This window comes from Dipteris shenzhenensis, chromosome 13, assembly GCF_047967505.1.
Source record: "Dipteris shenzhenensis isolate YYH24624 ecotype China chromosome 13, Dip_SZ_1.0, whole genome shotgun sequence".
Classification (NCBI taxonomy): domain Eukaryota; kingdom Viridiplantae; phylum Streptophyta; class Polypodiopsida; order Gleicheniales; family Dipteridaceae; genus Dipteris; species Dipteris shenzhenensis.
In genome coordinates, this window is record NC_141608.1 from 24,653,723 (window position 1) to 24,675,452 (window position 21,730).

The 21,730-nt window shown below is 42.1% G+C and overlaps 1 protein-coding gene across 2 annotated transcripts; it reads right to left on the reverse strand.

The window, feature by feature from the left end:
• Positions 1-1,618: 1,618 nt before the first annotated feature.
• LOC147895205 (uncharacterized) lies at positions 1,619-20,947 on the reverse strand. 2 transcript variants are annotated; one of them, XM_087383822.1, is made up of 4 exons: positions 20,773-20,947; positions 20,345-20,544; positions 19,154-20,150; positions 1,619-3,400 (listed from the first exon to the last, which is right to left on the reverse strand). In XM_087383822.1, exons 2-4 carry the CDS (start codon positions 20,373-20,375, stop codon positions 1,660-1,662), a joined length of 2,769 nt encoding a protein of 922 aa, XP_087239948.1. In that variant the 5' UTR covers positions 20,376-20,544; positions 20,773-20,947; the 3' UTR covers positions 1,619-1,659. The 2 variants fall into 2 exon arrangements, with proteins under 2 accessions (XP_087239948.1, XP_087239947.1); XM_087383821.1 differs by lacking the exons at positions 20,345-20,544; positions 20,773-20,947 and having other exon boundaries at positions 19,154-20,226.
• Positions 20,948-21,730: the final 783 nt, after the last annotated feature.

A 21,730-nucleotide genomic window follows, 5' to 3' on the forward strand; every position in this document is an offset into this window, starting at 1 on the left:
TAAAGCCAAATCCTTTGGGACCTGTAGACATCCCTTTGATGGATCACTCGCAGCTCCTGTCCCTACCTCCACCTCCAACGATTCCATCGATAGTGGTACTAGTGCTTCTTCATCAAGAAAGAAGAGCTGTAATCTTAGATTTGAATGACCTACTAGTGAAGGTCATTGAGTCGTATCATGGCGATGTACCTCCATCCTATGCACACTTGATGGAAAGCAATGGTGGGCGCATGGGATGGATCGTGTTTATTTGTAAAGATGTTACTGTCTTCGTGGTTTAGTATTTTCATTCTTAATGTAAAATGGTTTAGAACTATTTACAATGGTCTGAATGAGCTATAGTCATGAGAGACAACTGTGGCTTCTTTGCTATTGACTCCACTAGACCATGGACTGATGAAAGTGATACTTTGGTTCTTCCAGAGCATTGTGAAAAGGTACATACTAACGATCAATTGATTAAAAGCTAATTTCTTTGTTTTCAAACAAATATTGGTAGATGTTTATATATATATATATATTAAGTTTGAGTGATATTACTTTGTAGTCAGACTCCAAGGTCTCCTTCTCAATAGTATTACAATGTGTGTCTTGCATCCAGGATTATTATCACATAATTTATTATGCTTGCCTCTTGAGGGGTGTTAGATGTATAATCTCCCCTGTCTTTGAAAAATGATGTGCCATTGCAAATTTGTCACCCAAATTGACTTCATAGGGTGAGTAGTTGTCTTCCCATGTGGGTGATCTCTCTTGTATCTCTTGATGACCTTTTCCATTGAACCTTCCTTTCCTCATGTTATTCTTCTATCTGTTCCATCCATATGGGGTCTCTCCCCTCTGTTGCGATGATGCCTTGCATGAGCTTGCTCTTGCATTGACATCCCTTGCTAGGATAATTGTATGGTCTTTGGAAGATCTGGCTATGTCCTCCCCCAAATCCATGAGAGGGTCTTCCCATGATATGTGGCCATTGTGCTTATAGATGGGTGTTTGTGGTGGTGCAAAATAACATGCCACTAGTTGATGTTTCCTTCCTTTGCCACTATTTCTACCCACATATACTACTTGTATAGGTCTTCCTTTAGGACCTTAGCTAACTTCCCCCATCCCTATCTTGCTGTGTAGCATGCAATCCTCCTAAATCTTGGTCCTCCTATGTATCTCTTGGTGTTCCATATTGATGCCTTTAAAAAGTGCAACACTTTTGAAGCTCTGTTTCCGAAGTGTTCCCATGTCTCTAAAACTATAAACATATTAGTTTTGAAATTTCTTGTTGAAATGTGATGGCCTTGTCCAAAGTCTATCCTCCCACTTTCCATATTTTAATCTTGAGGGTCTCAAGCTCCTATTTGTTCTTCTCTCCTCCTTTCCCTCTTTATGATAGCTTTCCCATCCTTCATATATGCACTCTTCCCCTCCTATTTTGCATTTTTGAAATTTTTGAGCTCCTTGATCTTTGAGAGTATTGGCTTTGTGTGAGATCCTTATTTATCCACATATAATACCGAGAGAGAGAGAGAGAGAGAGAGAGAGAGAGAGAGAGAGAATCGCATACTCATGGAAGAGGTCATAAAGATTACACCCTTGTGATTGTAGAGTCAACGACCTAGTCCTACTCGTGAGTAATCCTGGTAAGCCTTGGGAAGGCATCTTCTTCTACTCATTACTGAACATCCTTGCAGGTGTAAAGCCGAGTACGCGAGCTGTCGTGATGGATTCTTGGAATTGAGTAGCGATAGATAACTCTTGTTGAAAGCGAGTAGAGCGGTTTTGAACCCATGTAACGGGAGGCTCTTGACTACACTCTGATCCCAGCCCGAGATTTTGTTGTGGGCGATTGAACACTGGCACCCATTCTGGATTAAGGCGCGAAGAGGCTTGATTTCCTGCCCCACATCTTGCTCCGGTTTTGGGCCGATGCAAACAAATGCATAGCGAATGGAAGACGCGATGAAGAATCGGTGCCCCCGTGTGATTTAGTCCTTCGTTGTTAGCGTGAGCACTTACTCTCTGCCATGTTGGACTAGGGAAGTGGAAGTGAAATGCCCAAATGAGGAGGCCGATGCACAACGAGCTTCCTACAAGCAAAGGAACCACAATAGCAACCTTGTAGTCCCAAATGACAGCTATGCCGGCTACCCCAAAAGCTCCCATTACGGTTATGGTAGCAGCAGCCAGAAACATACATCCCACTGTCAATGCACGCATAGCCTTTTGCATCGACACCAAGAGCTGCGTCCTTGGTGTAGGCAGCACACCCACGACTCCGGCCAGTATAGTTGCTATGGCCAAATAGAAGGATAGGCTATTTAACCACCAGAAGGCTCTTAATGCTGCCCGATGCTGGCTTTGCGGTGGCTGCAACCATCCTTGATATGTAATGCTGGCTATGAGTGTCGATGCCACCAAAGTTGCATTGATGGATTTCATATAACCAGAATGCTCTGCCGACAACTTAGCACGTAAATCATCCCTCAACAACAGTAGTTTCAAGTATCGATTGCCTAATTTTCCCTTTTCCTTTGCCAATTGCAACGGAGTCTTCCCATCACTTCCCTCATGTGTCACGCCTGTCCTCCTGTCAGAGACCAGCATTACACTCATTTCATACCAATCCCTTCTTATGGCATCTCGAAACAGCATTCCTAGGTTTTCCTCTACCTCAACGTTCGGCAGATTCAATATAGCTTTACACGTTTCCACATGGTTTCCTTTGTATGCAAGCAAAAATGGCGTGTCGTTCCAATTGTTCTTGACATTTGCGACACTCGTTGGGTGGTTGACAAGCACCTTCAAGGCCTCCAGATGGCCATGTCGTGCTGCAAGATGCGTAGCTGTGTTCCCTGCTATGTCTTGTTCATTCACATCCACTTGAGGCAAACAGAGCAACCGATTGAGTAATTTGGCATCACCTTTGCTTGCAGCCTCATGGATGATCAACTTAGAGTTGTTACTTTGGGAAAATATAAAACCAGCTTCAAAGGCTGTTCTATCCTTCTGTACACACAGTTGACGCTCAAGATCCGTCTTCTTTTCGAGATCCAATGTGTGTCGCAAAGATTCCAAACGCATTTTTGATAGGCTAGAGGCATTTTTGGGATTTCTTTCTGCAATGCCCACAGATTGAAGATGGTCTAAGTATTCCTTTAGAATGCCGCTCACTGCAGCCCAGTCACGAGGAGATAGTCCACTACCATCGACTGTGCATGCTTCTAGTCTTTGTTTTGATTTAAATAGCTCTCGCACAACCGGCATATGCCCGCCTCGTGTAGCAAAATGCAGGGCCGACATTCCGTCGATCTGCACGAAGTCTGAACTCATCAAATTTCCTTGTATTGCTTGGTCAGTGAGTACCCAAGAGCGCAAATCTTCAGCTATGGGTATACTATGCCGCAACCTGAGAAAAGAAAAGGCTGTCAGATTGGATAAGTCCCCTATATGATTATGCGAAAACAAATTTCTACATGAACATTTGAAAGAGACAACAAATTTCTACATGAACATTTGAAAGAGACAACAACGAAACAAGGACCTCGTGGTGATATTTCTCCATGGATATTAGGGGCGAAAAAACATGAATATATCTTAAAGGTGTAGTACTCAAAGATGTGTTGATGGATGGGGGAAATCTAAGCATAATGAAATTTGGCCTCTCCTAACAAGCCTCTCTCTCCATACATGCATGAAATATACCCAAAAAAAATCCCCATTTGATTGGTTGGAGGGGTCCAAAGGAGGTGGATGAGGGAGCAATCAACCTAAGAGGGAGAGAGGGAAGTGGAGTAATGCGGGGATTGGGATGGGAGGGGGATATCTAACTCGGGCAGTGCATTGCTAAGAAACCCTATGTATCATGTGCATTCAAGGGGTATTAAAAAAACCCCTCAACTAAAATTTATCAACCAATAAAAACACCCCAAGCTTTACTTGTGAACTAATTGATTTTTTCATAAAGTTGAATTAAATAAACCCTCTTGTTATTGTAATCCTGTTAATTTTAAAAAAAAAGTTGAACTAAAATACCATTCCTATTCAATGCTTGTGGTACACTAAAATTTTGTGAGGTGAATCCCCTGAGATATCTGAAGTGACTAGGGCAGGGGGGGGAGGAGAGCATTAATGTAAGAAGTTGGGATCTATCATGTTCTCTTTCTTAAATATAACTCTTAAACTCAATGGGTACTCCATATAGTATCCCCCAACAAGGACCCATAGTGATGGCCATATATTGACTTGAAATGAAACATTTTCATGTTTTGGACACAAAATGTAGATTCTTTTTGTGGATCAAGCAATAGGGTGATCGCGCATCAACTTTTGGGCTTTGTAATGAGCCACAACTTTCCATTTTAGCTCCATTTTAAAGGTGAAACATGCTATTTCCTCTTTTGCAACTTCCGACTTTGACTCACACAATTAGTCTATCAGAGGGAGGTGGACCTGTACCTTTGAGCTTGCAAGCCATACAAGCTTTATGGGCACAAAGTTGAAGGTAGCTATCAGGCTCCAATTATGACTAGGCATTAGAGCTAAGCTTGGAAGAGCTAGAGCTCGCTAGAGGTGAAATTAGAGAGACTCCAATTATGACTAGCCATTAGAGCTAAGCTTGGAAGAGGTAGAGCTATGATTGGGTTGACGTTGGCTGATGCAGAATTTCCCATTCTCTAGGTGGTGACCTTTCCTTGCCCAATAGACAAGATTGCCACTTCTAGTTACAACATGTATAGCTGGCCCAACCCTCGATGCCGCACATGCAAATCTTGAAGTGCTTCATGCTTTGATTCCCAATCCCTTCACTTTTTGTAAATCTTGAACTGCCACATGCGTTGATACCCAATCCCTTCACTTTTGGCATCTCTCATGCATTGATTCACCTAGTCCACCTCCTCTTGCTAGCCCTTTACTCCTTCCCTCCTCCCACCTCCACTGATATCTAGTTCTTCACTGTCATCTGCACCTTTGAAGGCCACTCAAAATGTACATCTGCTATCTCATATAGAAGAAGGAATGCCCATGGTGTCCCCTTTCTCCTACAAAGCATTACTCTTCATTGAACTTAGGCTAGAGAATCTCACCTTGAACTAACCACTTCTATTGGCCATGCTTACCCAAAGCTCCCAGTCTCTTTAAAAACGGCTCCTTTCTATGTATCTGGTTGTATAAAAGAATTATTGTGATGATTAGCTAATGGGGAAACAACATGCCCATAACAAAGCTAGCTCTTGACTAGCCACTTAAGTCTCATGAGTATGTGGAAAGTAGGAACCTTAAAATGTGGTTCATATCTAATTGTAGGTGCAAACAAAATTTGGATGGAGTATAAGCTCATTAAAGATTATGAAGTGAAAGCACCATCAAGAAAACTCCCATTAGACATCATGTCAATCTAAGAGAGCTAAGATGAGGCTACTTGTAATGATAATGTAAGTATGTACAATGTTATGGAGAAGAAGTTTAGAGGGAAGAAAACATGATCTTGCAAACACACTGCAAGAGTATACTACCACAATGCATTTGGGTATCTCATAAAGGCCCCAAGTTGTGCACCTAAAAACATATAAGCATAGGACATTGATTCAACAAAAGGGTTTTTTCCATCTAATCCATAGAAAGATACATATAAAAAGAGCTTTTCAATTCACAAAAGTGAAAAGAATAAATTTTTATATTTAAGGAAAAAGAATGTTCAATTTGATGTAAGTAGGAGTTTAAATATTACACCTTAAGACAGTTTTTAGTAGATTTTTTTGGTAGCATACTCCTCAAGATGAAGGTGAAGCTGATCACCATCTAGAATCACCTCTCAATTCAAGTAGATAATACAAAATTGAAGAAGTTTAGATCTACTGCATGTGTCAAAACATGACCCGAATATAGCCAATTACAAAACTATTTTAGGGATATGGCACAATGGTGTAACCACAAGGGGATCACTTGTCATAAAATCCATATAGCATGTGCGAGCAAGCATGTATTAAAATTTTCTCTACTCTTTCATTTCTCCCCAATTTTCTCATGTAATTGATTAACCCGAAATGTTTTCTATAAATTGAAGGGACAAGCAATGAAACCAGTTATACATAAAATGCATTGAGTATAGGGCATCCCACCCTAGCTATGCTCCTCCTCAAGCATCCATGCAATAGGGCAATGGAATGCTAGAGGAGGGATTCGACACTCTTAATGGCAAGTTATCTATAGGATTGATGCTTCGTAATTCCATGTGTAGGGTAACACCTTTCAAGATGAAATCAGCCTCCAACAACCACTAATTTGATTAATCAATATCATGCCAAGAGGGGCAAGGGACAGTGTGCCAACTATCATGATGAGAACTTGATAGAGTAGGGCTAGTGCTTGGTAGATGGTGTTTCGAACAATGCAATAATGGAGCAGCAATGCAAGAATTGGAATGCATAGAATATTCTATACAAAAAGTGTAGAGAATAGAAGCCAAATAGACACCGATATACGTGGTCCACCCAATGTGGGCTACATCCATGGAGAAATTTCCAATCTTGCAATTTTCTTATCCAAAAAGTGAGAAGATGATACAAACAGTATATCCACTGCTATTCTGCTAAGTGAGCCATACCTTTATCTTACAATTTTGACCACCTAACTCATGTACCAAATTTTCATATATTTTTGGCTTCGAGGAAGCACTGCCCCTAGACCCTCACCAAGGGGGGCCTAATGCATGTTGCCGGCTTCCCTTGGAATCCCCCAGTGATAGTCATAGGGGGTGTGTTGCCCTCCCCCTATCCCCGTTCATGGAATAGGTATAGACATGCCGAGGTCCAAAGCACAACCAAAAACAACCTCTGAAAAAAAAATCAAGCTCCACATACAATAGATGGGGTGAGTTGAAGGTGAGGGTGGTGCTTGAAGATGAGGGTGAAGCCAAGTAAGAAAAGTAGATCTAATTGCCTACAAAGCCACATTGACATGCCTAGTGGGCTAGTGCCCCCATTGTGGTTATGGTTTGCAAAACATTAGAGACTCTTATATAATATAAGTTATTACACTACATGAAATTGTAATTGTGAGAAAAATATTATTGAGAAGCATTACTATATTAAATTATGTTCCTTTGGAGAGGCTAGATGAAAGCCATGTTGCTATATTATAGAAATTCTACATCCTATTTGTAGAGTCCTCTATAGGATCTATCCCTAAAAATGGTATAAATATAAGAATTAGAATTAGTAAAACAATTATAGGATAATCAATAGATGACTCACCTCCTAGCCATCCGTAATCATATGGGCTAAAGATCACAGACTCCCACAAGCTCATGCCTATAGCTCTAGCAGCCCATACCACCAAAACCTTCTCCCAAGGAACCTTCAATATGACATCTCAGACCTTCCATGTCAATGGCGGGAGTCTAGGCTCAAGATCCAAACCAAAATATTGAATGAACTCATAATAGCCATGGCCACTCCTATGTAGATGAGCATCCCACTTTATGGGGAAAGAATCCCATGCTAAAATTATCCAGATGGCCCTTTGCTATAGTCTAAGCCTCTAGAACCATGTTAGCCTACTTCCCTTAATCCCACAACCCCTCAACCTTAAGGTATTAAATCTAATAATTTGAGATGATTAGCATCCGGATACATAATATTCTTACACCCTTTAAGCATTTACTCATCATAAAAGAAATCGGGAAAACTCTTTTGCAATCTAGCAACTGACTCCCAAGTTGAGCCTTCCTTAGAGCTATCCTTCCACAAAACTTTGAAATTTGATATAAACTCATTCTTGAGTTTCATTTCCCAAAAGTTGATAACCCTCTTAACCTCACGTGGAATATAGTCAAATCCTCAAATTCCACAAGTTCTTTGGACAAAATGAGACTATCTCAAGCCCCCCACACCTCTTTCAGTCTATTGCCTTGAATGATTGGATGAACTTTTACATGTGGATGTTATCTTTTTCAAAATTAGGAAATTCTAGATTATATGCAACCTCAGTTATATTTTTCAAGATTAGGAAGGGTCCACAATAGCTAAGGGCTAACCTATCTACCAATTCAATCCTTAACATTTTTTAATCTTTCTATATTGCAAAGATACAAGCGTTCCCTCAAAAAACTCTCTAGGCAAATGATATCAAGTAGTGTAAAATTATGCTCTATCTTGGGCACTAGTGAGAGATTCATGGAGTCACTACATTTCTCTTACATGTCTAGAAAGTAGTCCTTAGTTGCATCTAGTTGGATACCCTATAATCTAACCATCATATCAGATCCATATAAAAGCATAAACAAACTATAACCAATAGCCATAATCTTAGCATTGTCATGGGAAAATTTCGCCAATGGATATACATTTTCCAAATAGATATCCTCTTGGAGACGTAGCCTAAAGCATATATTTCAAGGCCTCACTTCCCCCTTTCTATTTTCCCATTAGATTTAGGACGATTAGTGAAACTCATACTCATTATGGTTCCTAAGTTTAGAAATGCTTTCTAAAAGAAGTGACTAGAGAACTTTGGATATCTATCACAAGGCAACCCATATAATCTAAACAATTGCTCAACAAAATGATGAGCCAAATCAGTATCCTTAATGGTTTTCTTTGTAGGTAATAATCTTTCCATCTTGGTCAATCTATCCACCACTACCCAAACAGCATCAGCCCTCGATGAGATTATGGTGATCCCATAATTCATCCAAAATAATCTCCCATTTACTACTAAGGATATCTATAGAATGCAAGAACGGTTGTCCAACATGAATTCCACATTATTCACTTGATAGTGCTAGCATTTTACTAGATGGTCAATAATTTTGAGCTTCATCTTAGGCCAATAAATGTCTGTTTTACTAAATCATAGGTCCACTGAATTCGTGGATGTCCTACAATTGAAGCATCAATGACATGACATACATATAAGATATTCATCCTAATCTCAATGTCACTAGGAATGCAAATCTTTCCATTTTGTAATAGCAACCCATTTTGAAGGTAGAACCCAACATCAACCACCTAAATAGGTGGTATAATCCTTAGTCTTGATCTATTTGTGTGGAGCTCCCTATCTGGATCTCGATAAAACTCAAAGAGTTTACCTCACCAATTCAACTCAAAGGAGCAAAAATCATGTTTAAGATACCCTTGTGACATCTAATCTCCATGTCAAAGTCTTGCATCAACTCAGCCCATTGTGCCTTCCCCTGAACTCAAGCTTATCACAAATGTACTTTATAGACTCATGGTCTACCATTATAACTAGCTTAGATCACCTAAAGATAATGTCTCCAAGTTTTTAATATGTGATTAGACATATATGATTCCTTTTCATGAGTATGCCACCAAGCCTAAGTATCATCTAGTGTTAAACTACTCTTAATAGATACAAGTCAACCCTCCTAGAATAAAGCAATTCCTATTGCAAAATCGCTAGCATCAACCTCTACATCAAATGGTTGGCTAGGATCCATTAAAGCAAATACAAATGGATTCTTTCACCTTAAACGTGCAAGTCTAGAAAGCCTCATCAAGCTTTTCATCTACAAAATAGGACTATTGGACAAAAGTCTACATCCATTAAGGAGGCTCATCAAAGAGAATTGTTAGCTTTGCATAAATCCCTCACAGACTTCTCAAGGAGCCTAGGTTTGCTCACAGTTATCTTATTCTATGGTGTAGAAGTTCTTTATGAAATAACTCACTCTGAGACTGCTTCACATACAATTTCTCACGTCTTCGTATCTCTAGTATGAAACATAGATACCTGGCATGCTCATCGAGAGAATGACTATATGTTGAGATATCAAGCTCTATCCCCGACATATCTCCTGGATGACTATCCTTTATGTCACCGTCTATGTTAGTTGTACTCGTGGTGTAGTTAGACTACCACGTATGTTTTGGTTTGGGTTCACATATGAACCACGTATTCTAGGTTTTGACATATAGGGTATTTCCCTCTTCTATTGTATTGTTGTTGTGTGCAAAAGTGAAGAAAGACTTCACCCTCCAACCTTGTGTCCTCTCTCTTTTGTGTGTTGTGAAGAAAGCTGAACTTGAGTCTCCTATCTCTCTCCCTCTTTCTTTACATGGTATCAGAGCCTTGTTCGTGGTAAGGAGCTCAAGAAAGAAAGCCAAGTTTGTGGTGTCCTGGTAAGAGGACTAGTGTTGCTTTCCTACTTCGAGTTTGGGAGCAAATCTTTGCAGGTAGCACAGCCAGAAGTGCAGGAGTGCACTGCTTCAGATTGAGAGGCCCTTCGCGGTGCAGTGAGAGCGCAGTATATGCTGCGCTCTCGCTGTTTCGGGGCCCGTTTTGAGGGTGGAAGTTCTTCGCAGGCACTCAGAAAAAGGCCCTGTTTTTGCTGTGCGACCACTGCGTGCGGCCAGTCGGTGGAAAGGTGCCACAGAAACTGCGTCGTATGCCTGTGTGCAGAGATATTGGGAGTTGCAGATTCATGCCTGTTGCCTGTTGATGCAAAATCGTCACTAGGAAGTGACTGTGTGGTGAAATACCACTTTCGTCAGTGTTGCAGATCTGCCCCTGTGAGGCTTTTCGCAGAAGTTTTGCTATTTGCCCTTGTGAGGCATTTGCTGTGTTTACAGGTTGCTGTTGCAATTCGTGATTTGTAAAATGTCTGAGAATCTGTCTACCATTGTCAGTGAGAAGCTTGACAAGAACAACTTCCAAGCATGGAAGTTCAGGATGACAAACTTCCTTATGGGAAAGGGAGTTTGGGATTACATCAGTGGTGAAACTGCAGAACCAGTTTTGGGTACTGCTCCCACTCCTGCTGAATTGAAGGCCTTTAAGGAATGGCATGAAAAAGCCAGAAAATGCTTGTATTGGCTATCTGTTAGCATTTCAGATTCTATGATTGTGCATATACAGGATCTAGAGACGCCTAAGGAAGCATGGGATACATTGGTGAAGCTGTATAGCACAAATACCAAAGCACGGAAGATGCAGCTAAAGCAGGAGTTGCACAATGTGCAAAGGAAAAATCTGAATATAAATGAGTATTCCTTGAAGGTGAAAGGCCTTGCAGATTCTCTTGCCTCCATTGGAGCACCTGTTGATGATGAGGACTTAGTGTCCGTGACCTTGAATGGTCTTGGGAAAGATTATGCACAATTTCGGACATCCATTGGAGTCCGTGAAACATTTCCTGATTTTCAGGAACTTATTGCTCTCTTGCTGAGTGAAGAGCAAAGGAATGGTGGCTCAGCCACCTCAACTTCTCAAGAGACTGCTTTCTACTCGAATACAGGTAGAGGCAGGGGTAGAGGAAGAGGCCGTTCTGGTGGCCGTGCAGGAAATCAGAACCAACAGCAACAACAGGAAAACCAGTCCTATGGAGGAGGACGTGGTAGTTCTAGAGGCAGGGGGAGCCAAAGAGGCCGTGGTTCATGGCAAAGGAACCAGCAAGTAAATAGCAGCACAGAATGCTATTATTGTGGAAAGCCTGGACACAAGGAGAATACATGCTATAAAAAGCAGAATGACATCAAAAGTGGAAAGTTGCAGCAAAGCAACTATGCATCATCAAGTGGGCATGGTGACGACAGAAATGAGCACCTTTTTGTGATGCAGCATATGGTTAACTCCATGTCAGGAGATGCTGCAGCTTGCAATGATGTTTGGTATGTTGATTCAGGTGCCTCTAACCACATGACCAGTCATGGTGAGTGGTTTCATGATGTCAGAAATTTGGATAAGCCAGGTTATGTTGAAACAGGTGATGATACTGCGCACCCAATTACGCAGGTTGGTAAAGTGCCATTGGCTATGCAGGATGGCAAAACAAAGTACTTGGCAGATGTACTTCATGTTCCAAAAATCACTAAGAACCTGGTTTCAGTTGGCCAGATGGTTGAGCAAGGTCTGCAGGTTAGATTTAATCCTGATGGATGCTTCGTTGAAGACCTGAAAAATAAATGCCGCTTGGTTGCGAAAGGCAACAAAAATGGAAGAATGTTCACCTTGGATGTTGATATGCCTGAGGTGAAAGCTGCTATGTTTGCGCATGGGAGAGGTGTCATTGCAGATATTGAGATATGGCACAAGCGCATTGGGCATGTGAATATACAAAGGCTGAAATCTATGCAAACGAAAAACATTGTTGCAGGTTTGCCTAAATTCAGAGTTGAGGGAATGCAAAAGGTATGTGAAGCATGCCAAATGGGTAAGCAGGCCAGACATGCATTTCCCAAAAATGCTAAGGTGAGCAAAAGACCTTTGGAAGTGATCCATTCAGATGTTTGGACAACCAAAGCTGCTTCTATTGGTGGATGCCATTATTATGTGACGTTTATTGATGACTACACTAGGAAGGTGTGGATTTATTTTATGAAGCACAAAAGTGAAGTGTTCAGCCACTTCAAGGCCTTTAAGGCCATGGTTGAAAAAGAGAAAGGTGTGCATATTAAAGTGCTAAGATCTGATGGAGGGGGAGAGTACTTTTCAGAAGAATTTTGTGAATATCTGAAAGAACAGGGAATTCAAAGGAAGTACTCATGCAGGTCTACCCCTCAGCAGAATGGGGTTGCAGAAAGGAAGAACAGGCATATTGCAGAAGTAGGACGGGCGATCCTAAATGAGAAAAACATGCCTGATTATTTTTGGGCTGAAGCAGTAGCAACTGCTGTTTATATTATGAACAGAACCCCCACTGCAGCTGTCCATGGCATGACGCCTGAAGAAATGTATACAGGCCAAAAACCAGATATTTCTCACTTGAAGGTATTTGGTTGCATAGCTTATGTTCATGTTCCTGATGAGAAGAGAACAAAGCTCGATCCAAAGGCAGAAAAATGCATCTTTATTGGATATGCTCAGCACCAGAAAGGGTATCGCTGTTATAACCCTTCCACCCGCAAAATGCAGGTGAGCAGAGATGTTGTTTTTGATGAAATGAGCAGCTGGTATGCACCAACTGTTATGGTAGGAGATGCAGATGCAGGAAATGGGAATGCTGCAATAAATGCAGAGCAGCAATCTCAAGCCTTGAGTGGACCCAGAGAGTCCTCTACTAGTGGATCTAATGCATGGACAGGGAGATTGAGATCTAGTGAATCGTCACATGGCAGTCCTGATAGTGTTGTGCAGGTATCACATAAGGGAAAAGAAAAAGTGGACCATGCCCCAGTGTTTGATGTGTCTGCTGGTAGCTCTCATGTTGATGGAGAGTCAAGCGGCTCTGAAATGAGCCTTGATGAGGAACTTGTAATTCCTTCTGTTGTTACACCTGGTGCAAGGAAAAGCAGGCATGATTTAAAGACTCCTGCAACTGATCCAGTTGTACGGAGGTCCACTCGTATTAAGTATCCAGTTGACAGGCTGAGATATGATGGGTATACAGCACATCACTATGCTTATATGGTCAAGGTTCTAGAAGAGCCAGAGCCCACATGTTTTGAGGATGCAGCAGGGCATAAAAATTGGGAAGCAGCTATGGATGAAGAGATGGCTGCCTTGGATGCAAACCACACTTGGGATTTGATGCCTTTGCCTCATGATAAGAAGGCTATTGGCTGCAAGTGGGTTTACAAAGTAAAGCACAATGCTGATGGGTCTGTTAGCAGGTACAAGGCAAGATTGGTTGCCAAAGGTTTTGCACAGACATATGGAATTGACTATGAGGAAACTTTCAGCCCAGTTGCAAGGATGGCAACCGTGAGAGCAGTAATTGCTATGGCTGCTGCAAAGGGATGGTCTTTGCATCAGATGGATGTGAAAAATGCCTTCTTGCATGGTGACTTGCAAGAAGAGGTTTATATGATGCAGCCAGAAGGTTATGAGGATAATGCACACCCCGATTTTGTATGCAGGTTGCGCAAAGCCTTGTATGGCTTAAAACAGGCGCCGAGGGCATGGTCAGACAAGATAGGGCAATATCTTGTCACTATTGGATTTCAGATTTCCAATTCAGATTTTTCACTTTATGTGAAAAGGACAAACAGAGGGATTGTGCTTATAGTCATCTATGTTGATGACTTGATTATTACAGGTGATAGTGATGCAGACATTAATGAAGTGAAGCTGCTGTTGAAGCAAAAATTTGAGATGAAGGATTTGGGAGAGCTGCGTTACTTCTTGGGCATTGAGGTTATTAGATCCCCGAGTGGGATATGGCTGTTGCAAAGGCAATACGGTTTGGACATGCTGTCCAAATATGGGATGACAGGTTGTAAGCCTATTTCTGTTCCATTGGAGCAGAATGTGAAGCTCAATGCAGAAACAGGTGAGCTTCTTGAAGATATTACTATGTACAGGCGCATAGTAGGTAGCTTGATTTACATGACTATAACCAGACCAGATTTGAGCTATGCTGTGGGGCTGGTGAGTCAGTTTATGCAGGTACCGAGGAAGCCACATTTGGATGCGGCTAGGCGCATACTGCGGTATGTGAAGTCCACATTGCATTATGGACTGTTTTATGAAGCTGGCTGTGCATTACAGGTACATGGATACACAGATGCTGACTGGGCTGGTAGTGTCTCAGACAGGAGATCTACTAGTGGTTTTATGTTTTCCCTTGGGAGTGGTGCCATCAGTTGGAGCAGCAAGAAGCAGCCAACAGTTGCCTTGTCGAGCACAGAGGCTGAGTACAGGGGTGCAGCAATGGCTGCATGTGAGGTAGCTTGGTTACGGAAGCTACTTGCAGATATGGGACAGTCAGTTCATGCAGCAGTTGTCATTCATTGTGACAACATTAGCAGCATCATGCTTGCTAATAACCCAGTTTATCATGCTAGAACGAAGCACATTGAGGTGCATTATCACTTTGTGAGAGAGAAGGTTCTAGCTGGTGAGATTGATCTTGTCTATGTCAGCACTGAGGAGCAGGTGGCTGATATCTTTACGAAGGCATTGGGTACCGAGAAGCTTCGCAGATTTAGGAGCTTGCTTGGTGTACGTGAGATGGATTTGAGCTTGAGGGGGAGTGTTGAGATATCAAGCTCTATCCCCGACATATCTCCTGGATGACTATCCTTTATGTCACCGTCTATGTTAGTTGTACTCGTGGTGTAGTTAGACTACCACGTATGTTTTGGTTTGGGTTCACATATGAACCACGTATTCTAGGTTTTGACATATAGGGTATTTCCCTCTTCTATTGTATTGTTGTTGTGTGCAAAAGTGAAGAAAGACTTCACCCTCCAACCTTGTGTCCTCTCTCTTTTGTGTGTTGTGAAGAAAGCTGAACTTGAGTCTCCTATCTCTCTCCCTCTTTCTTTACACTATATAGGGACTATATAGCTCCTCTATACCATAATATCATCTAAGAATATGACCACAAACTTTTACAGATGAATTGCATATCCACACAAAAGATATAATTCATCATCTATGAAAATGTTATAGGAGCTTTTGTGAGTCTAAAAGGGATTCCTAGGCTCATAATGGGTAAAAGCAATCCTAGGCACTCATAATGAACATATCTAGTTTGGAATCCCATCTTAAAAATGTTTTTTTAGCCATCCTATTTGGTAATAATTAGTACAAAGGTGAATCTTCATAAAATAGGCATCTCCCTGTAGCCTATCAATGAAACCATCTTATTACTTCTTAATTCGAACCTTCTCCATCTTGCTATGGCTTACGCATATGCTCCAACTTCTATCCTTCTTGTTCTTTAGTAGCATTGCTGCTGTTAGGATACCTATCCTTGGGGAAAATAAATATCATTTGGGGAAAAGATTCCATGCTTATAGTTAAGATCCTAGAACTAATTTCATTTGGTGATCTACCAACTTAACAGGTGGAAAACTAGGCATCAACTTATGACTTAAGTAGATTAGATGTAAGTCCACCCACAATACTTGTGATATATATTCATCAACCCACTAAGCTTATTTTTTTGAGTCCACTAGAATGGTCCTTAAATTGATGGGTTGGCTAGATAAGGCTAGTAACCTTGCTACTCCAATCACCCATGATTCCAACCACTAGGCTAGTTAGCCAAGTAGCTCACTCTTACATGTACCTACTAGGCTAGCTAGATAATTCTATCAAGCTTATTTTTTTGACCATTGGGTTGGTTCCTAATCCACTAGCGTAGTTCTTAAACCATCTCAATGGTTAAAACTAGCATGTGTAATCCCAAGAAGCTCACCCCATGATATGTATATATACTATGTGGACTCAAGTAGATTTTAATTCAAAAATTAAGAAAATGTATTTATATGTAAGGCTTTTTAAATTGAATTTAAAAAAACCATAAGATTATATTGAGAAAGGTGTCTTTTTGTTGATGCAAAATTTGCACGTCAAGAGTATTTTAAATGCACATTGAATAAACATTGTACCTAGGGTTTCTTAATAATGCACCCCTCGTGTATTTAAGAGAGTGGTTGTAACTAGATGTCATTCAAGAAGAAAATCCCTTAATAACTTAGTCTCATATTCAAGTATGGACTGTGTAGATTACTTTGGATACCAAGCTTAATGTGCATATTAGTGTAGACACTAATCAAGTCATGCCCGAGCGGGATTTATTTTTCAGGCAACCTCATTGTTGCAGTGCCCAAGACCACGTCTAGGCACTATAAACCAATCAATGTGCATGCTAGGGTTTGAACCCTAGATTGCTAGCTTCAAGCCTTACCAAGTAGCCAAGCCCTTTTTTGTGTAACTAAGGTGCAACTTAAAGAAAACATGTGTGCCCTATTGTGAAAAGGGACATAGACGCATGGGGCTCATCTTCAAATCAAGGTAGAGAGGAACTTTGGGGGCTTCACTTGTCCACGATGGGCATGAAACCCTAATTATATAGTCATACACGTTGGCATTCACACATGACCATGCTACAGTACCTTTGCACCCAAAAACATGGTGAGTAGAGAAAAGTAGATGAGACTTTATGTTATGTGTGGCCAGGCTATCTTGCCTTTGCAACCAGGCATGTCCTGAGAAGAAGGGAGTGCATGAGAGCATCTACATGGAATGGACTAATGCTACTTGGAGTAGGGGGGCATCTTGTGGGTAAAGTGGATTCTTACTGAGCTTTTTATTAAATTTGATGTTGTTGAAAATTGCATTTTGCTTAGAAGTGTAATGTGTCATACACATCAAGGATTACCTTACCCTCTACCCACCTTTTGGTTCTCACCTAATTCCTCCATTAGTTTATTCATCTATCTACCTATTCTAAAGGCCCTTAATCTCAACATATTAGCCCCCTAATCGTTCTATGTGTCCTCTCTATCTCTCTCTTTCTATTCCCTCTCTCTATCTTTCCCCTCTCTCTCTATTTTCTTCACGCTCTCTATTTATCCCACATCTCTCTGATCAACCCCTCTCTCTCTTTTAATCTCTCCCCATTAACCCCCTCTCTCTATTTTTACCCTCTCTCTCTCTCCACTTATCTCTCTCTTTTATGTACCCTCTCCCTATATACACTCCCCAACTAGCTACCTAACTACACTAACTAACTAGAACCGTGACTATCCTCCCTACTACCCCCTTGACTATCCTTGCTACCACTTTTTATACATCCCTACCTTCCCCTATGACATCGTTGACTAAACCCACCACCTCTATCACCGTGCCAACTCTACCCCCCACTAGCTCTACCTCCCTGCCTCTACCACCACACTACTCTGCTTCTTGCTCGCACAATGCCGTGTAGTGCTGCCGAGCACCGGGTAGTGCTGCCTTGCTCTATACTACATAGTCGCCTACCATCTTCGGCCACCACTCCCAACCCACCATCTGTAGCTTGGTGGCTCGAGCTTATCGACCTCTACGCTGCTTTATCGGTTGACACGACCTGCAACTCTGTCTGCCTAAGTGCATCATGCCTATCTATGACTCTACCAGACTACCATTCTTCATAGGTCCCTCTGCTTCCGCGTTCATTGCCTTCACTCTCCCTTGATCCACCTTTCTCCCGAGCTATGGATTTGCAAGTAAAGACTAGTCTTGCCTATGTGAAGTATACTTCTCGCTTGCGTGGAATTTCTCTTGCATACCTTTACGTTTCTCTCTCTCACCATCAGTGACATTTGTCAATTACCCCCTCCCCTATGTTTCTCGCCTACATGGAATTTCTCTTGCATACCTTTACATATCTCGCCTATGTGGAAATTTTCTTGCATACCTTTACATTTCTCTCTCTCACCATCATTACACGTGTCACTTACTTGCTCCCCCCCCACCCCGAAACCTATTTTCTTATCTTTAATACAGCTTTTGAATCTCCCCCTTGTTTTTTATTTATACCCCCCTTCTAACCATCCTTATCTCTTTGATTATTTACTCTATTTCTCCCTTTTACCCTCCCCACCTTCCATGGGCCTAAGACCATATTTTAACTTTATACTTCCCCTCTCTCTCAGGCCTTACATTTTATGTCATTAACATTAAAATTCATTTATTAAATCTATTATTCCAAACCTTCCCAACCTATTATTCAATAGCTCTAATTTACTAGATCTCATATATTCTCCTTTTATTCGTCTATTTATTATAACCTCTATTACTCTATTCGTTTATTTACCCCTCCCCTGCAAACGGTTAATAGTTCATACCGCAATGGTTAGCCCGCCGCAAATGGTTAACAGTTCATATCGTAAACGGTTACCCCTCTCCCTCCACTCAGCCCTTGCCTCTCCTCTCCCTCCCTTCCCCTCTCTCCCCCGTCTCCTATTTCAATCTTGAAGCCCTCCTCCCCTCACCCTGCCCTCCTTTTTTAAGAGGCTGGAGAGCAGAAGCTTCTCCAACAAGCTTCTACAGAGCACCTCCATTAATCAATCAATTGCAAATGCTCATTCCCCTTCCTTCTAAATGAATTAACGACATCCCCAACCCCCACCCTGCCCACAAATTAATTAATTGGGGCTCAAATCCAATCTGGGGTTCCCTAAAGAGGCATGACCAACTATGGCTTATTGATTTTCTATTTTTTTTCCCTTGGGGGACATGCTATAATGAGATGCTAGGAATTAATTAATTAATAGGAGCTTACGATAATTATGAGCTATTTGCTAATTGATTTTGGCCTCTTCTTCTCTCTCTCTCTTCTTCTTCTTCTCTCTCTCTCCCTCTCTCTCCTTTTTCAATTTGCCCTATGAATCGTATTCAACTTGTTCTATTTTTGGGGGGCATACTCTTGAAACAATGAGATGAAAAAAAAAGCCAGGAAAAAGCAGAAAAGGTTGCTGACCGTTTGACTTGAGGGTCGTGCAGCAAGGGTCGATTGACGCGGGAAGAAGCTGCCAGGAGACTTCGCACCACCATTTCGTGGCCCTCCCTCGCAGCCAGATGAAGTGCCGTAAACCCACCACTGTCTTCCTCATCTACGACTCTTCCTATACAGCTTCCTGCCCACTTCAGTAGCTCTCCAATCACTGCCTCTTGCCCATACATCGCTGCATAGTGCATTGCGCTCCTCCCAATCGCATCCTTGCTGTACCCCATCGCTGTTAGATTATGGTCCCTCGCCCCTTCGCTCAGTCGATTCAGCTTCCCTTCGAAGAACACCCGTATCGTCTTACACACTTGCACTTGCCCCGCTACCGCCGCTACATGCAACGGCGTTTGACACCATACTGATGAGCGGGGAAAATCGGACCTCACGTTGGTGTAGCAATAACGTTGCAGAAGCTTGAGCACGGCCTGCTCGTTGCCACATTGAGCTGCAAGGTGTAGCGGCGTTAGCCCGTCGTTGTTGAAGCCATCGCTGCAAATGTCGGGCAAGTCGAGCAGGAACTCCAATACGCCTAGTGCGCTGTGATGGCAAGCCGCTAGATGTAAAGGCGTACATCCAAAATTATCCTTCACATTCGGATCTACCAATGGGCGACCGCATGCTTCAGGCTTTGTGAGCACTTTCACTACCCGGACATGGCCGTTGAAGGCCGCGTGATGGAGAGGTGATCGCCCCGCCATATCTTTGCTTTCCACTTGTAAAGGTCGTCGTGCCCAAAGCTCCCTCACGATGTATTCGTCCCCTACATTGGCAGCTATATGCATCGGCCTCCGATGATAGCCATCCTCGCAATCAGGATCGATGTCAGGACACGTCAGAAGCCACGCCACCACCGCTGATCGACGTTCCTTGGCAGCTAAATGGAGGGCGGTCTGATAGAGCTCATCCCTCTCGTTGATTTTGTTCGGATAACGCTTTGCAAGATATTCCACAATCTCTGTGTGCCCATTCTCTGCAGCAACATGTAGCAACTTTGTGTGAGGATCAGGAACTTCCTGAAGCATTTGCTTTAGGCTCTCTAGATCTCCGTGCCTTCATTGTTGGGCGCATGAGGTCAGCTGATCACACACAAGCAACGACAACGACGTAAGGATGGACATAATTGAAATTGCGTGCGTCAAAACGAATCTTCTTTTAGTGCCATACCTCTGTTATGATATGCGCAGAGATTGCACATAAATTTTTATTTCCCCTAGAGCAATTGGCGTTCGGTGCGCGCGCCTGATCGAAGATTTGGTAAATGAAACCAAGAATTCGGAGTATTTCACCTCAGCAAACTTCCCAATTTACAGATTCCACTCTCCCAATCGCAATTACCAGCATTATGCTGTCTCCTGCGTTGTTTCCTGCCAGAACAAATTCACATTTTTCACTAGCTCTCAGCGAACTCAAAATCAGAGATTGGACACACAACGTACTAAGATCCTAACAATTAGGCAGCATGCGGGGCTTAGCTGCACTTTATGAAAGAATGCATGTGTATGTTTGAATACGTATAACCAACTGCTGAGCTAAAATGTGGCGTATGTAGGAGGGCGCTAACGCAGTTGAAAGAAAGGCCTACGGAGGCTTACAAAACTGATGAGTAAATCGATTGATGTTGTTCCCCCCGTTGCGATATATATGGTACTGCGTCAGTCAGATTACAGCAGGGAAGGGAAAAGAACATTGCGGGAGGGAGCAACTCCGTGGTGAAGATGTGAAAGGCTGGAAGAAAGAACCTGGCGAAGGAGAAGTGATTGAGGTGAGTGAGGGGGGTTTGTATGAGCTATGGCAATGGGTGGAGGACGGAAGCAACGTGCATATGAGATGGAAGTCACCTGGTTGTTAAAGTGGCTTCGTCAACGCGGTTTTGACTTTCATGGGGCTGACGGGCTCACACCACTTTAGGGACAAATTTCATTTTACGATTGGATGTTTTGCTCATCTAGACCATGCTAATTTGTAGTTTTTAGGGGTGCCTTCCACTCAGCGCTCTAGTGACACTTTCATAAACACAAGTAGCCTCACCCGTCTTCGACACGTTAGAGACCCGCTCCGTTGCGTCTCTACGTGGAGAAATGTCTTTTTCAAGAAATAAAATTTCAACCCTAGGCACAGCTTACTCAATCTCTGTTATGGGATAGCACAGATGAAGTATAGACGGCCAACCTCTAATGTAAATAGATGGGCTTTCCATATTTGTATGAAGTTTATGTTTTAATTAATGGGAATTTTTTATGACATGAATTTTTTATTTACCACCAAGGCCAAGAGCAAAAGGTGGACACATTCACACAAACACACATACACACACCTGTGTGTGTGTGTGTGTACATGTGCATGCATGTGTGGAGGGAGAGAGAGAGAGAAAGAGAGAGGTTTGTTATGCCCGATGGCAAGGGTCAAAATTCTGCTAACATCACTGAGTGTGTCATGGTCAAAGCTAGTGTTATTGGCAAGGCTTGTATGTTATTGTCTTATACCAAGAACACAACAAAAGAACTTGTATAAACATAATAAAATAATATTAAAATGCAAGCAACATACATT